This window comes from Populus trichocarpa, chromosome 6 (assembly GCF_000002775.5).
Source record: "Populus trichocarpa isolate Nisqually-1 chromosome 6, P.trichocarpa_v4.1, whole genome shotgun sequence".
In the NCBI taxonomy this organism is placed as follows: Eukaryota; Viridiplantae; Streptophyta; class Magnoliopsida; order Malpighiales; family Salicaceae; genus Populus; species Populus trichocarpa.
The window spans coordinates 21,690,855-21,709,284 of record NC_037290.2 but is presented as its reverse complement, the minus strand read 5'-3'; the positions used below and the strand labels follow the sequence as shown (position 1 = coordinate 21,709,284).

General features: G+C 32.0%; 2 protein-coding genes across 3 annotated transcripts; both read right to left on the bottom strand.

The window, feature by feature from the left end:
- Window positions 1-408: 408 nt before the first annotated feature.
- Window positions 409-4,255, bottom strand: LOC7466022 (vacuolar protein sorting-associated protein 55 homolog). Its single transcript, XM_024602665.2, has 4 exons — window positions 4,185-4,255; window positions 1,628-1,667; window positions 1,468-1,552; window positions 409-865 (listed from the first exon to the last, which is right to left on the bottom strand). The coding sequence occupies exons 1-4, from the start codon at window positions 4,215-4,217 to the stop codon at window positions 682-684; spliced, it is 342 nt and encodes a 113-aa protein (XP_024458433.1). The 5' UTR covers window positions 4,218-4,255; the 3' UTR covers window positions 409-681.
- Window positions 4,256-10,177: 5,922 nt separating this feature from the next.
- On the bottom strand, window positions 10,178-13,189 carry LOC7466021 (WD repeat-containing protein LWD1). 2 transcript variants are annotated; one of them, XM_006381907.3, is made up of 3 exons: window positions 13,061-13,189; window positions 12,763-12,850; window positions 10,178-11,682 (listed from the first exon to the last, which is right to left on the bottom strand). In XM_006381907.3, exon 3 carries the CDS (start codon window positions 11,624-11,626, stop codon window positions 10,598-10,600), a length of 1,029 nt encoding a protein of 342 aa, XP_006381969.1. In that variant the 5' UTR covers window positions 11,627-11,682; window positions 12,763-12,850; window positions 13,061-13,189; the 3' UTR covers window positions 10,178-10,597. The 2 variants fall into 2 exon arrangements, with proteins under 2 accessions (XP_006381969.1, XP_052309483.1); XM_052453523.1 differs by lacking the exon at window positions 13,061-13,189 and having other exon boundaries at window positions 10,178-11,680.
- Window positions 13,190-18,430: the final 5,241 nt, after the last annotated feature.

Genomic DNA, 18,430 nt, shown 5'->3' with positions numbered 1-18,430 from the left:
AAAGAAAGTCTAGGAAGTAATAATTAAAAAATAAAAAGTCTAAGCTGTCCCAAGGTCACAGTGAAGGAGAGAGGGCTGCAATTTTCAATCAAGAGCCATCATTTCCGTGTTGAAGAGACTAAAAAGAAAAGACTACATGTTTGGCTTGTTTTTCCAAAGGTAACACATGGGAGATTTATCATGAATTTTTATCGAAGAACGACCGCTTGCTATAATAGGCTTGCTATAATAGAATGGTGAGGTGCACAGTATGAGCAACAGTGTTCCGAATTCGAACCGGAGAACATGCCTTGCGATACTGGGCAACCCTAGAAACATAGCTTGCAAGGGTGAAAAAAGAGAGTAGGCAGCACTTATTCTATAGTTCTAGAATTTGTGTTTTTGGACGGTCTTCCTGTTGTGCTACAGTTGTTTGGGGATATAAAAATACTGGAACTGAATTCAGAAATAAGAACGATAAGAGCATATCCCGTTTAAAACAGAACCTAATGTGGAGATACAAAGTAAGTCAACCAAACACGGATAACTCATAATATAATTTGGAAGATATAAATACAAAGGATTTACAAATGGGAAATTATATGTTTCTCTTCCCATGCACATGCATATGGATCATATGGCAATTTGTCCACCGAACAAGAGCATGCAAGTCGCATCAGAATTTAGCAAGCGTGGCATCAATCACCACTCGTCTTCTAGGCTAGCACGGTGAAAACACATGACAGTGCAGACAAATATGACAAATGATGTGAACTCAATCCACATAGCCCCGGTTTCAATCATATGAGCGTGCCTAAGGATAATGGGAATGGCTATACTCCCAACAGCTGACGCCCCCGTCAGGAATTTAGCAGCATCTATCCAACTGCAACACGAGATTTTACAGCAAATGAACAAAATGCTGTGAGAGGTGGAGCCATAACAAGAGCAAGGAAAAATGTTGATGTGACTAGCTAACCAAGACATTCTAGAATATTTAATGGAGTGACCATGCATTGCATGCAAAGCTAGATATATGCAAATGATAGAAGTGCCAGCAAGTCATGAAAGTGTTCGATCTATCAAATAAAAAAGTTTGATTTGTTTGGTAGGTAAGAAAGATGATCAATTGTAAAAAGGGGCATCCCTCTTTTCTCTCTTCTTTGTCTTCCTTCAAAGCAAGATTCCTACTAAACTTCTACCAAATTCCTGTAAAAGCGACTTGCGGGGGTGGAAGTCAATAAGTTTTTTGACCAGAATTGTTAACCAACCACATGCAATGAATGTTATCATGATGCATGAAATATACTCATCAATAATTTGGTCCTGATTATAATGGGAACATTTGCAAAACAAATATTTCATGAGGCCTAAAAGAAAGAAAGAAAGAAAGAAACCACATAAAAGATATGAACACCAACCAGCAATATTAGGAGTTCTAAAATAAGTAACTAAAGAATGTAATACAGGGTTTTGTTTAGTACTCACCCCCCACCATCCCTGCTGGTCAGAAACTGAGTGGATCCACCCCCAAAGAATAAGCAAGGCATAGGCACCAGCACATACATGAGAGCTGCAGGAACAGTAAAGTACATTATCAACTTCTCAATGCATCATTGATTTACTTTACAGGACAGATATAACAAACCTGATAGCATGGGCCACCAATTATTGTATATTGCACAAGCCTGCCATCCCAAAAAAATTGACAAAAAAAATCAATAAATAGAAAAGCATAATACATGTGATCCATTTTACAGAAAGAGTTTTCAGGCTTCCATTTGGCATTCCATCTCCAGCCTGGTGCTCATTACCAGCATTATTGTTAATGGAATGCCAAAAGTCACCACAAGATGCCATCCGATACAATGATACACCATGAAACAGTTCCCTGATAGGTAGTTTTATAACAAATAAGTCCTGTTGTAATTGCCATATCAAAAAATTGGTTAAGGACAACTACACAAGTCTTCTCCGTCCATTCTGCCCTATCTAAAATCATATTCTCTATAGGATATTAAGAAATCAAACTGTGCTCTCTTTCTTTTTTTAAAAAAAAAAACATTTCATTTAAGGTTTGCATGATACCTTAATTCTCCTTAATACGCAAAAACTTCAGTGAGGAGCATCATGAGGGTGCAACCCATATACAAAATCATGAACCTAATGTTCAAGAAAGTAATTCTAAAAAACCTCTAACTGAAAGAATATCTCCAAAACATCATTCACTATGCCAAAGCATAAGTTCCATCTTATAATCCATCAATCTAAACAAACATAGAGATGTGACAGCTCTCCCTCCACAGCCCTAAAATTAAAGTAAGAAGTTTTCTCCAAAAATACAGCCTTTATTCTAGCAGCAAATCAAGTAGGGTTTCAAAGGTCAGTTTGGAGAGTTTAATTTGATGAGAATTACATGGCGAGGATCACACTTTTCTTTAGATATTCTAAAAACAAAAAGACCTGAATTGTGAGCCTTATTAGAGAATACAATGATATCTGACAATTTATTTTTATGTCTCAAATCCAAATCACCATTTGTTTTTGCGTTTCAAAAGCGTTTTTGAAAAAAATTGAATTTATTTCTTTGCTTCAAATTAATATTTTTTTTGGTGTTTTTAGATCATTTTGATGCACTGATATCAAAAATAATTTTTAAAAAATAAAAAAAATATTATTTTGATACATTTATGAGTGAAAAACACTTTGAAAAGCAACCGCAACCACACTCTCAAATAGGCTAGGCAAATATTAGACCAAGCTCCACTATGTTGCTCTTCTACTTAAATTGTATCAAAGCACCTAAGAATATACAAGCTACATAAGCCAGTAACAGGTGTGAAACTCAGCTTGTTCACAAAGGTAAAACTGAGATTATATTTTGCCTAATGTCAAAATGACAATTTTCTCCACCTTAAAAAGTTTGACATTTCCACATACTCCAAAAGCCTCCTTGCCCAATATGACTTTGTGAACAATCCTGGCTTGCTTCTTAATTGCTTCATAATAGTTAACTTATTCTTGATCACTCAGAATTCCACATCAAAATACAGCAATCCTCTGTCCAGTCCTCTTTTCATGTTTTCTAGAGATTTGATTATTAGATAAAGTTTTGCTGGCCCCAACAGTGGCTTTCCAATAAGAAATTTCATTTTCTTATTGAAAAGTTTGACATTTCCACATACTCCAAAAGCCACCTTGCCCAATATTACTTCGTGAACAATCCCGGCTTGATTCATAATAGCTTCATAATAGTTAACTTCTTCTTGATCACTCACAATTCCATATCAAAATATAACAATCCTCTGTCCAGTCCTCTTTTCATATTTGCTAGAGACTAGATAATTAGATACAGTTTTGTTGGCCCCTGCTGTGGCTTTTCAATAAGAAACTTCAATTTCTCCTCAACTGGTAATAGAGCTATGATTGTCATGAGATCTATGCAGTCACAGCTAAACGAGGCAGGCAAATCTTGGATTCTCTATTCTCTTAACGTGGTTAACATGTAAACTCTATATGGTTAAGGTTGGAAATTGACTAAGAAAACAGGTGATAGTTGCCTTGTTTCATCAAATTGATTTCTAGTCATTCTATATGTCAGAATAGAATCAATCATCATCCTATATTGAATTGACTAAGAAAACGGGTGATAGTTGCCTTGTGTCATCAATTGATTTCTAGTCATTCTAAATGTCATAATAGAATCAATCATCATCCTATATTGAATTGACTAAGAAAACGGGTGATAGTTGCCTTGTTTCATCAATTGATTTCTAGTCATTCTAAATGTCAGAATAGAATCAATCATCATCCTATATTCAGATTAATCTAAAATAGGATTTAATACCTCTATTCTGCACAGAAAAAAACATAGCCTAGGATGTTCTAACTCATTAAAGATAATGACTACATTTTGCAGACAAGTATGTGATCTCTTCCTTGTCTTATTATCCTAAAAAAAAATTGGCCATAAAAAAAAAAAAAGAGCCAAAAGGAGGCACAAGGAGTAGAAATAGCAAAAGATTAGTTTCTGCACCTAAATATCTCTTCTATTATAAGTATTGAGAGTAAGAAATGAAAAAACCAGCAGAAAGCATTTATAAATCACATTGCATGCTAGATATATATAATTCATGAAATAAAATACGTATAAACAGCAGTTAGAGAAAAGTGCCACAACACAACCAGTGTTACTGGATGCATACCAATATCTGTAGCAGAATGCTAGCCGAAAACATAAAAGCAAGACCAGCAAGCCTGAAATTCAACAAAATCAAATTATAAGCAATCTCACCATGTACCCAAGACAAGCTAAGATTACAGAATGAACTTCGAAACTTACACTGCAGACAACAGGAACCATTCCATTGAACCCAAATCAGCAACGCACGAAACCAGAAAAAAAGGAAATAAAATAAAATAGTGAGCTCCCAAAATTATTTTAAAATGATCTAACAACAGCTGATAAACACAATTCCACGCATTAAAACATGTAGCAAAACTGCGATTTATGAACAAACACTAAACCTTATTAGAAAGTTAATCTCCAAATCCGCAAAATAGCCTAGACTGCACAGCTAACAACACTAACTGTTGCCCTATAAACATTAATCATGCTGCAAATTGTTAAAATTATCGCAACATATCAATCTAAGCACCTTTATGTAATGGGCTCGATCAATTAATCAATCCATCATTAAAGATCAAATTTTGAAAGAACCCCACAAAATCTTTTTCTAAAAAAACCCTCAAATTCCACACTTATCGAGTCCAAACCTTAGAAACCAAACCAAACTAAAAAAACAAAATTGATAATTCGACATGCAATTTCTTTCAAGAAAAGTTTAATTTTAAAGGTACGGTGAAAACAACAGTAAAATTGATTTAGCATTCGAAGAAGTAACAAATAATAGGGCGATTAAAGAGATCGAAGCAGCAAAAAAATTGTTAAGCCGTACCTTCAACTGTCATGGCCATTTCGTTAAACAAGAACGAAGCTTCGGTTTGGTAAAGATCGAGTTTTTTCTGTTGTGTATGAACAGAACGACTTGCTTTAGAAAGACTAGAAGTAATAAAGTTCGGTTTTCTTGTTACGAGAGGGAGGGCAGAAAGTTACAAGTAAATAAATAAATAAACTACTTGTTTTAGATTTTTGTTTCGGTGTTTAAAAGGAGGATAATAGTTGTTTTTTATAGTAATTTTTATTTAAAAATATTTTAAAAAATATTTAATATCAATATATAATATATATTAGAAATCACATCATTAGAAATCACATCGAATGGATTTATATTTTTTTTTAATCTTTATGTATCTCTTTTAATTTGCATTAATTGCTATAGCCTTTCACTCTGCTACTACTTTTATAATTTGGAGTGAGTTATTTATATAGTTATTTGTGATAATGGTGTGGAAGGTAACTCAATATTTCATTTTATAATAACGTAAAAATTAATTTTATGTATATTTTTTTAATGTGGGTATTTGAGTTAGCTTGCGTGTATCTCGACTAATCCAATAGATCTCGAAGTTAATGACCATGTAAACCTCCAGTGACCATCATATTAACAACCACAAGGCTTAAACTTAAAATCATAGGGGAGCAAACCTCTTAGTCCCAAACTCTTATCATTAAGTCACCTACTAGATAGTTTAAAACACTTGATTGTTAGTATCCATCTTTTTATATTTTTTTTTGACATGGGGATATGTATACTATTTTGTGTTTGTGAACTTTTTTTTTATTTGGTATCATTATTTAGGTTGTTTTTTTATATTGAATTTTTCAAAAATCCTATCCTAAAACTGAAATAAAAAAGTAATGCAATTTTAAAAAAAACATAATATAATTATTTTCTTGATGCGTATCAAAATTAAATTCTTAGTTATTTTTTATTTTAAAAAAATACTATTTTATCCGTTTTATATAGATTGAATTGAAAAATAGTAAAGGCCAAAATAATCCATAATTCAACTTCTATATTATCATAAACTTTTGAAAAACTCAAAGGACATTGAAGTGAATTAATCTGATTTAAGAAATAGTTTTATTAATTATTTTTTCTACTCTCACATCTTATCATATATAAGATATTCAATATACATTTTAAATCAAAGTTTATAATTTAAATTAGTTTAAGTAAAGATAACTTAAAGTTTTTCATTAAAAGTTTCTCTTGTTTTCTCTTCTTGTAACATGGTATTGGTGTTTTAATTTATTTATTTTTATTTGTATATGTGACTAGAGGGACTCATTTAATATGTTCATTTTCTACTACATGGCAAAAAATCATTGGTTAAAATTGACAAATAAATAAGCTATGTGTCTTAATCATTGGTTAGAATTGTATATATTTTATTATTATACTAGTAATAAGGCCCGCGCCTTTGTGCAGGCTGGGTTTAATATAAGTTTTATTTGGTTAATATATTTGTTCGGTGAAGGATAAACCCTTGTAAATAAACTTTATCTATTCGGAAAGATGCAACGCCCAAGAACAGATGAAGTTGAATAATTGAATTGTTCTAGAATTTGGAATCAACAGAAGATCTTGCACATAAAGCCTGAAAATCCCACTATCGGTAAGAGAGCTCTGTGTATTCAAGGCACGGACTCAAGAACATCTGCAAAGAGCTGCACTTATTCTCACTCTGCATCAGAATGGATGGTTAAGCAACGTCTTCAATGACGAAAGGGAATTAACAGTAAGGATTATGGTACTGTGTTTAATAATCAAGCAGTGGCTCGCTTAGTTACAACAAAACTTAAGCTTGTGCGAGAGAATGGATCCTTAATCTCATGATCTTTTCCTGCCATGAAATCCTAATATTTCCCTACTTGTGTTCCTGTCATATAGTTTAATGATGAGAACATCTTTTTCTCAAGGACTCCTGTAAGAATTTGAATGTCTATAGGAAATTCAAGTCTCATTCTTTCTCGATCCCCTTAACGGCATGAATTGGATGGGTATTCGATACTTCGGTCGACTAATATTGTTTTCATGATACAAATAACTTTGGTGATGGAGGTGGCGATGGCAACAACAGAGAGGGCAAGCTGACCAGGGTGTCCTACAATTATCACAGGCACAGCGTGCAGTAGGTACTGCAACACAGAAACAGCAACCATTGGTGTAGCTAAATAGCTAATCATTTCTTAGCTCCAACACCAAATCTTGTTGGGTTTTTGAATATCATACGATAAAAATAATAAAACAAAATTATTCGAGAGTTTTTAAAATTTAGTTAGACAGATCTAGAGTTATTTAGGGATTTATTACTTGAAAATCTTCTTTGACTTTGAATAATTTTTTAAAGGTTAGATTATCGCAAACCACAAGTTGTCTAATTATCCAGTATCCAATGGTAATTCACATGAACCACCATTGAAAAATATTCTAAATCTCTATTTAGGAAAGAGAGATTTATATGCCTAGAGTGTTAGCTTTTTATTCACGTGATTTTTTCTGTCTAATAGACAACCACTAAAAATATGAAACATAACTTACTATTTATAGAAAAATCTAAAAAACCCTATAAATTGACAAAATATTAATTTATCACCTGAATAATATCCATATATTAATTCAGGATAATTTTAGAAATTAACTCAACCTAGTCCTTACTTGATTTTTCTAGGTCTAGAAATATAATCTATGTATTAATTATATTCTAGTTCTTAATTTCTAAAATATATTTTAATCAAGTCATACTTAGTTAAATTATCCCAGTTTAATTTTTAACTAATGGTTCTTAATATGTGTGACCCATTAGGTTCTTAATATGTTGGCCCCAATATAAATTATTATTATAATTAAATAAATTAAATAATTTAATTTATTATTAATTCAACAACTAATTAATTTATATTTAAAGATCAGGTACATCTTCTAATAACATATTTTCAACATATTTCAAGTTTTTTCAAGTTCTCCTTAAATGAGTTATTTCAAGTTCTACCACAATCTTTTCAACATATTTCAGAGTGTTATTTCAAGTTCTACAAATATATATAGAAATAGTATTACACTAAACTAATTATTTATTCATTTAAATTTTAATGATATTTCAGGGATTTGTTTGTATATTGGAGGTTTTGTGTATTTGTTTTCTACAAATAAAAACACTAACATATTAATCTAACAAAAACCAGCAGCGCGCGAGACTCGACATGATCGAACCTCAGATAAGAAGAATAATCGTTTTGCAAAAGTTCTCAGGTTCAAATTTTGTTTGTAGTTTTCTGAAGAAATCGTATATTTACGTCCAATTATCAGTACCATTAACGACAATATATTGAGCATCGACGATATATAGAAGTAAGAGTTTCTACTCTGAGCTATTTAGCTGCTGAGAAAATGAAAGAAACAGAGTGAAGGGAAAGAGAGAGAGTGGTTTTCAATTCAGTTCTTGGATGCTCTCTATTTTCTGGGGATGACCGTAATAACAACTATCAATTGGCTGGCCCAGCCAATCAATACATATAATGACATACAAATTAGAGGTCAAGTCTGGACCTTGAAAATATAATCTGTCTTAAACTAAGTCTTTCTTTATTATATATGTCTTCTGTCTTTTTTTTTTTTTTTTTCTCTCATTTTGAATCAATCCTGGAATGGAATTATAGTTATAAAATCTGACTCGAGGGTTGACCGGTCAAGGAACCGGGTCCAAGTTATACATGTTGACCTGAAAAAATTAAAAAAAAAATTAAGTTTTTAATATTTCATATGAAAAAATTAAGAAACAATCCATGTGGATATAAACTATTCATGTTGTAAATAATGAAGTTTAAAAGATTATTTCAAATAGTTTTTTTTATCTCATATTGAAAAGATACTATTTTATTTTTTTAAGTTGAAGTATTTAAACTAGAAAGATTTTTTATTCCACATTGAAAAAACATAACTTTCTTTTTGTGTTATAGAGTATATATACTAAAGGACTTCAAATCTCATATTGAAAAAATAAAATATTTGTATAGTATTTATATAGTAAATTTTGAAATGGATTAGTAACCAACCGAAAAAAATAATAAAAAAAGTCTCTAACTAAAAGAAAAAACATATTAAAAAAAAACAAGATCTTTACTGAATTTTTTCCGAGCCCATTACAAACCCGAGTTTTGAATAAAATAAACCCGTTCAAATCCATGAATTACCTAAATTCTAAGTTGAGCTGCCGAGATAGACCAAGTATGATAACAATTGCCAAAACAAATTCAAGAGAAAGGAACCGCATAGACTAGAAGCAATGAAGTATATATACCTTTGATTTTAACATTAAACAAACCAAAAAAAACCATCGTTTTCATTCATTTAAATCTAAAAGACAACTAGTCATTTTGCAATACTATTACATAAACACGAAAACATTTGAGACTTAAGACACTCCCATAATCATTTAGTATATTTACAGGCTAACAACTCTGTAAGGTAACATATGGAACCATAACAAGAGATGCAAAATGTTGACACCATAATGCTTGTGTTTCTCTATGATATTCAGATTTGAAAACAAAAAAAAAAAAACCAAAACAATGGTATATTAACATTTTATTAATTTGTATAAACCAAACTACAATAACTATATTTTTGGAAGTAAAAGGCCACTTTACATGTATAATTGCTGAAATGCAAAAACAGAAGATAAAGAAAAACTCATATTTTATTTTAAACACTACTAGAAATTCGCTAAATAGCAACGAATTTACCTACGGAAAAAAAAACTAAATTTTAATAGTTTTTTCATGTGTAAGATCACTGAAAATATAAATAAGACTTGATTTTTAAGTATGCATGCACTAATTAATTATTAACTCGCAATAATATTTCATCTTCTTTCCATAAAAGAGTAGTTCTAATCTTCTTTTCTTTTTGTAATGGATTTTTCGCTGCAATTTTTTTACTATAATGTTAATGGAAATTTTATTGCTGATTTTTAATATATTATTTTTAAAATAAAATTTATTTATTCTTTTTTAGTAATGGATTTAGAAACAAAATATCTTAATATTAAAATTTTAATATATACATAATTTGTTGTTAGTTGATTGCTAAATCATCATCTGAATTATTCTATTACTAAAATCCGAAGATAATGACCCCTCTTTTTTCTTTTCTTTTTTAGCAGTGTGCGATATGGGAACTTGGGTTATAATCCCCTACAATAATCCTATAATAGAGACTCATACTCCAACTTTAATGAAACGACAATACATAATGCTAGATTTACAGTCAACACTTTAACAAGTACAAGGATGGAAAAGGCAGTTTTCCGACCTCGTATGCTCGTACAGTGATGGGTCACCAGCGGGACCTATCCAGTTTGTGTGTTTTCCCTTTCCACCTACCACCACGTTCATGAGCAACCACTCTCATATAATCTAACCCCCCGCATGTGACTGTTTTCTTATTTACCCACTCAACTATATTGAAGTTTGGGTGCAGACTCTCACAAAGAAATGGTGGCATTTCTTTTACTTTTCTTTTTTTTTTAAGATAATTACCCTTTCTTTCTAGATATAGAAGGACGCCCTCGCTCGTTTTTTTTTCCCCCTTTAAATGAGTACAATTCCATCACTTGCATTTTAAGCTACGATCGATGCCGCAGCAATGTCTTAGACCTTCAGGAGTTGTAACTTGCTAAAAAAAGCAATAGCAATCCAATCCAACTCCACAGGTGACCACCTCACATTATTGATCGCCGCCATTGATCCATACCACATTTCAGGTTCCACTTGGCTATTAGCGCCAGCACCGCTGTATTCTGGTCGCACTCCGGCCTTGCTAACCACTTCCCATAACAAAGCCCTTGAATCATCACCTACCGAGCATATCTGCCTTCCGGTGCATGGAGACCAAGATATAGCATTCACACTTGCCTTATGCTTACATAGCTCCATTAAAGGAGTTGTAGGAAAGCGAATGTCCAGAATAACAACCTTATTACTGTCCATGCCAACTGTGGCTATAAATCTCGGGTCTCTTTTGTTCCACTCTAGCCTTAGCAAAGGACAGTCTTGCATTGTATTTTCATAAATTATTGTTGATCTGTCTTTGTTCCTTAGATCGAAAACTCTAACCGAGCCATCACCCGACACTGATGCGAAAATATTGAATGAACCCCATGAAATATCAAACACTTCTTTATCATGTGCAACTAATTGAGCGTCTATAACTTCCTTCTCTATGTCCCAAATCACACAAGTGGTATCGACACTAGAAGTGGCCACACGATGAACATCGAAATCAGCCCAGTCAAATGAAGTTATGGCAGAACTGAATTCACTACTCTTATTGCCATTAAGGAGAGACTTCAACTCGATTCGGTCATCATGAATTTGCCATATGCGCAAGTAGTCTCCGGAGGTAGCGATGATATCAGGATTTGCAGCATCCTCGGAGGGGAAGAACATGAGGTTTGTAGGTGAATAAGGGTGGTCGAAGATTAGGCGGCTATCAGTGGTGAAATCAGAAGTGTCGCGGTTGAATTGAACAATTTCCACCTTGTTGCTATAGTCTTCAAGGAAACTTCCTATGGCAAGACGTGATTTTTTGTCCTGTCGAACCGACCAGGCTAGTGAATATATAGGCCACTGAGCTATGTAAGTGTAGATGCCTGGTCTTTTCTCTGAAGAGCTTTGCATGGTTGCTTTGATCTATTATTGAGAATACGAAAGCGAGCCTCTCCGATCCAATCTCTCTGCATGATATTTAAATAAATAAATAACAGTAAGTTCATATCTTTGTTCTCTACAAATAAGTTACTCATATTATAGGAAAGCATGATAGAAGACGGGTTTTCGTTTTCACTCAGGCAAACTGGTGAGTACTTCTCAATACTGATACATATATATGTATACCTCTGATACAAAGTATACCTCTGATATGATCAGGATAAAGCTAACACTAACATCATTTGATACAAGTTATTAATTAACTGATAATATGAAGCTAATCGATCTAGTATTAGGTTAATGAGATAGAACTCTTGATATCCTAAGCAAGTCACTAGTTCCTTGCACCGTGAGTTTGCTAAATGTATAGAGGTCTTAGCAGGCTGCAGTTCCATTGAGACAGGAGGTTGCTTACTTGGCTTAACATAGGAGAATTTCATGAACAACATTGACACGCACATACCCAATAATACCACAAAGATTCTCCAGAAAAACCAAACAATAAAGTATGCTTGCTTAATTTAGTGAAAACAATAACATACATGAGGCATGAAATACTTTGAAAGTAAAATTGACTAGAGGTCCTTTAGTTTTTGCTAGGGGACTGATGAGATTGCGATATATATATAGTTCTTGTTTCCCCCATTTTTTAAATACTGAGTATTAATGCCCGAGCATAAACATACACACACACACGATTTAAGTTATATCTGATAGAAATGTGTGTCAAATAGTTTTTCAAAGGAATCACCAAAAGTTTTAATTTTAAGATGCGAAGTACTGAAGTCAGAAAAGAAAAGAGATTATAACAAAGTGAATCCGTACACTAAATGGAGGGTATTTTCTGAAGATTTACTCTCAAGCATCAAATACAAGATGGCATGAGAAGGCCTGGTTCTTGGCTAGTAGTTCGCTGGCCATATTCTTACCTCAATAAATATTTCGTTTCTGATATATTGTTTACATAATCAGTGGAAACTTTGTAACCATGCAAAAGCATACAACACGTTAGAGAAGTTATAGTAAAAAGCAACTACACCTAGACTACAAAAATGTGTTCAACTCCCAAACACTAAAAGAAATGCAAAAGATTTTGTTATTCTCACCTTATTTCCTCCGAAACGTATGCGACTTGATCAATTTTCTTTGTTCTCTTTATTATCAGTGTTGCACCGCACTCCAGAAAAGTTATTTCTGACCGGGAAGAATGAAAAGAACAGAAAAGATGAAACAAAAATAGGAAAAATATATATATAGCTAAACACACACACACACACACACACACACACACACACACACACATATATACAAAGAAAATCAAAAGCATTAAGACAAAGTTGCATGTTTTCCTTTGCATCGCAGTCTCAGCTGCTACTACGTACTACGAGATAAAGAGAAACTTACAGCACTCAAGATCAGCGAAGAGGATGATTCTGCTTGTGCACAAGAAGAGGGGGGAGGAGAAGTGGAGTTGATGTGTGTATTTTGCACAGAAGCTTGCTAGGGATGGTGGAAGTTCAGACTTGAGAAGCAAACAATTATTATTTAAATTATATGGGAAGGTAAGGTAAACCTAATGGTCAAGTATTCACGAGGACAATGCGTCTATGGTTGGTTCACTTTACTTCAGGATAAGGTCGCACGTTTTAACGAACTACTTTCTTTTCTTTTCTTCTTTGTTGTAGGTGTGAGAGGCTTTCAAGAATCTGAATGTTTCCATATATAAACACGAAGGTTATACAACTTAAGAAACACTTGCAACTGTCTCCTGGGAGTTGTTCCTATTGATAAGAAAATTAAGGTTTGATTCCATACCAAGTTTCTGTTTCAGGTTTCAGTTTGAATTTTGTTAATTAATAATTAATTTCTTAACACAATGACATTATTCACATCCAACTAACTGTACGTAGTTACAGTCTTACAGATATGTTTTCAATCTTAGCTCCTAGAATTCATTTTTTTTTAATAGCACAATTCAAAATAAGTTTTGGCAGTATTTAAAAAAGTAGTACAAGTTTATATATAAATTGTATTATCAAATATGTCGAAAATATTGTAGTGATTGTTTTGTAATATATTTTTTATTTAAAAAAATAATTTTTTAAAAATATAACTGACATAGTATATTAAAATGATTTAAAATATCAAAAAATAATAATTTAAAAAAAAAATATTTAAATTTTAATGAAAAACAGGTTAAAACTCCCTATCAAATACCTTCTAATTAAATACAACGCAATCCAATGATAATTTTTTAACAAAATGTTCATGTTATCCTATAAAAAACAGCACATAATTTTTTTGATATTGTACTATTGTTCCCAACAGCATGACCTCAATAATAAAAACATATAATTATCTAGGTGGTGGTCCAGTGGTAAGAGCTTTGGATCAAGAGGTTTGCTACCTCTGTGGTCTCAGGTTCGAGCCCTGTGGTTGCTCATATGATGGCCACTGGAGGCTTACATGGTCGTTAACTTCAGGGCCCGTGGGATTAGTCGAGGTACACGCAAGCTGACCCGAACACTCACATTAAACTAAAATATATATATATATATATATATATATATATATATATATATATATATATATATATAGTTGTGAAAGTTGCACTATATATTAATAATAACACAACCTTGCTTCACATGACAAATGAATGAAAATGTTGTCGGTAACATTGATAACATGCATTTGTCTAAAATCTGCACATCAAACCCTCAACGTTTTTATACATTTTAAAAACAAACCAATGTTGAGTAACTCGAGAACAGAACCAAATTTTATATTCAAGCAACTCAAAACTTGACCCGAAACCCCATTGATTTATCCCAACAATTAACTATAAAATATATAAAAAAATTTGAACAGTTGATTTATTATTTCATTAAAACAACTTGATAGGACCGGGGGAAAATGTTATAATTCTTCTTTTCTTTTTACATATCTCATAGTTAACATGTTGAGATTGGACCGAGTTAAATAGGTTAATCGATTTTTAATTAAATCTAAACCGATCAAATCCTTGATCGGTTTAATTTTAAATTTGATTTAGATGGAGTCTCAAATCATCAGGTATATATTTTGTATTATTTGGTTTTAAATTATATAAAAAAAAATTGTGAGTTGAATGTTCGAAATTTGAACATTCATTTGTCTTGTGAAAGTTGCACTATTACCGAATAATGCAACCTTCATAATTTTTGTAAATTTTTTTGAGATTATGTTCTTTGGAAAAGCACAATCTCAAAAAAAAAAAAAAAAATTGCCTTGTTTCCAACCGCACAATCTATTGGGTTACATTGAGAATATATTATTTTTTAAAATATTATTTTTAAATTGTGCTTAGTGTATCAAAAAATTTATTGAATGGTGATATTTTCCAAAATAAATTCTAGCTTGATTGAACACATCAACGTGAAAAGAAATTCGTAATTGTCTTGTCCTCGAAAGAAGCTCACATTCAATTTGATTTACAAACTACAATCTATTATCATCCGCTTACAAAACATTATTTATTATAACAGTATTTTAGTTTTTTATTCTTTATTATTTATTGTTTATTTATTTTTAATATTGAGTTAATTTTGAATTAACAGTATTTTAGTTTTTTATTTTTTATTGTTTATTTTTTATTTTATTTTTTAATATTGAATTAATTTTGAATTGATCTTCATAATTTATTTTAATTTTTTTCTATGAAATAATCTTAATTTTATGAATCAAGTTACGAGTTTGTAAATTAACTCAGGCTAACTCGTGGTTTTATATGTTTTTTAATCAATTTATTTTTTAATCTCATCTTTTAACATTAAATTGATTTTGGAAACTGGATTTCATAATTTATTTTAATTTGTTTTTTATAGGGTTATTGGTCTTATGACCCAAATCGAGGGTTTTGGTTAACTCAGAATGCCTCTAGTTATTTTTTTGTCCATTTTTAATTGATTTTTTTATATATACTCAATTCTTCAACATTGGGTTGTCTGTAAATTAGGCTTCATAATTTGTTTCAATTTTTATTATATAGGGTTATCGCGGTCTCATGACTTGGATCGTAGATATGACAAGTTAACCTATGTTGACATAGTTTGGTCTAGTATATTGTTGTCTTAATTTTTAAAACAAAAATAGTTGTCATCATGAATTACTATTTTTTTAGTCAAACTAAGTTTTTACCATTCCTCGTCTAGGTTGTTTTTAAATCTGCTAATTCAACTAAGTCACATCAAGTCAACATTAATAATATTTTACAAAAACTTTTACTAGAAAACACATGTGCAAAGCTTTGACATTTTTTACATTAAAAAAATAATATGATCCACAATGTAGCGTAAGAAAATGATCTAGTATATATTAAACACCTAATATTTAGGTCATCACCCGACTCAGAAGGTTAACCCATGACTCGAGTGATTTAGGGACTACGTCGGGTTAGGTTTTAGCAAAAATAGGAGGACTATTGACAAGTATGACCCGGTCAAAAACTCGGGTTGACCTATGACCCAATCAGCCCAGGGAAAACTAAATCAAAACCTGTTGATTTTTTCTTTTTTAAATATTTTTTAAAATGATATTATTTTTATTTTTTATAAAATAAAAAAATTAGATTGACCTGGATTAAGTACGACATCCAACCCACCTGACCTATGACTCAGGATTTGCCTCAGTCGATGAAGGTCGAGTTCAAAAACTATGATTTAGGTTCAACAATGAGAGGCAGGAGATTTCTCTTCATTTTCTACAAATCATGATTTTCTTTTTATTAGTCCTAACTAGATAGATGGCCCGCACTACACTGTGGGCTGGAATAAATTTTCTTTAATGTAAAAAGAATGCTTAGGTAATGATAACATTTTTAAAGGAGAAAGAAAAATATGGGACCAGGTCATTGATTGAAATAGATTTAATAAGCTCGGTTAATTTAATAATTTAATTATAAAAAAAATAGACAACAACAATGAAAAAAATTAAAAGAAAAAAATAATGACTAATAAAAAAATAAATGCTTGCTAATATTATAAAAATATACCCTCTAAGTATTGTTAAAAGGTCATCTTAATTATTTGATAACAAAGCAAAAAATAAATGAGAATGAGATAATCTTATAAAGAAAAAAAAACTCAATTACTAGCAAACCAAATGTCAAAGGATAGATTGAAAAGAAAAATCAATTTAAAAAAAAACAAAAAAATTAACTCAAGTCAGTATGTTAAATTCATGGCGTTATTATGAGGTCGAGATAATCTCGTACAAAAAAATTAAATAAAATAATAAAAATCAACTCTCAAGCAACTCTCAAGATTCTCTGAACATCTACAGTTCGATCTATGATACAAACACTTTATATCTATAGTGTGGTCCATAATACAAATACTCTGTATACACAAAAAACCAACACAGTATTTTTTCCACGAGTATAGTATAATTAGCTGCTTGCTTCTGTATTTTGCCACTGCTACATATGAAAGTTTTATTATATTTCTCCATGTTTTCCCCCTCTCTGTTAACTTTACTTGGCTTCCTGATTTGCACTTCTTAGGAATTGTGTGTATGTAGTTTTTCTTTTGTTGTGGTTGTTTGCCATTTCTTCCCCCACTCGCCCCCTAAATCGCTCACAAAATTATTGATGGCTTTCAAATAGATAATCTTTACATTTTCATTATGTGTTCAATGAATAGCTTAGACTAATTAACTCTATTTGCAGTTTAGCTACATTAACTTTCTCTCTGTCAGCATGCTTTAGGATTCAACCGCCATCCATGAAACCTTTGCGCGGTAGCATACCTAGTACAACACTATTACCTGAATCTATCCCAATGTTATATAGCCAATCTGTCGACACAAAAATTAGCTTCCCTCTATATCCATGCTTAATCTCTATTCCGCAAACCACGAATATGCTTGGTGAGGATAGTTATACTGTCTCTTGTTTGTTCACCGTCTTTGTACATAGCCAAAGCCACTGTTGTGTTCTTTTGTTGACTTAGTCTTAACTGTTGCTGCTGTTTTTGGTTAATAACACCAAAATGGATGTAATGGGAAAAGGAAACATCAAGCTTCGAATTAATGGTACAAGTCAGATGATTGCTGATGTATTTTACTTACCTGAGCTAAAAAATAATCTTCTTAGTATTGGTCAGCTCCAAGAACGCAAACTGGCTATTCTAATGGAACATGGTGAATGCAAAATTTATCATCATGAACGAGGGTTACTTATGAGTACTCAAATGTCTGCTAATCGGATGTTTATCCTTCTGGCTGAAAGAGAAACACAGGTGCAAGCTCAAGTCTCCATTCCTACATGCTTCAAAACCACATCTGAAAGTCCAGCTGACCTGTGGCATCGTAGATACGGGCATTTGCATTTCAAGGGCGTGAGTACCTTGTCTCGTAAGAAGATGGTGAAAGGCCTGCCTCATCTCAGTGAGTCCTCTGCTGTTTGCACAGTATGTATGATAGGAAAGCAACATCGAGAAATCATTCCTAGAAAGAGTATGTGGAGAGCTGAACAGAAACTGCAACTCATCCATGCTGACATCTGTGGTCCCATTACACCTGAGTCAAACAGTCATAAGAGGTATATACTCACGTTTACAGATGATTATAGTAGAAAGCTGTGGACTTATTTTTTGAATCTTAAATCAGAAACACTTGCCATGTTTAAAAAATTCAAGAGTCTAGTAGAAAAAGAATCTGCAAATATTATATGTTGTCTCCGAACTGATCGAGGTGGGGAGTTTACCTCGTCTGATTTTAATGAATATTGCAGCTCTA

Coding starts and splice junctions, on each gene's coding strand:
- LOC7466021 (XM_006381907.3), bottom strand. CDS start 11,626: ATGCAAAGCTCTTCAGAGAAAAGACCAGGCATCTACACTTACATAGCT.
- LOC7466022 (XM_024602665.2), bottom strand. CDS start 4,217: ATGTTTTCGGCTAGCATTCTGCTACAGATATTG. Junction 1,668..4,184: donor GCATTCTGCTACAGATATTG/GTATGCATCCAG, acceptor TTGGGATGGCAG/GCTTGTGCAATATACAATAA. Junction 1,553..1,627: donor TTGGTGGCCCATGCTATCAG/GTTTGTTATATC, acceptor CTGTTCCTGCAG/CTCTCATGTATGTGCTGGTG.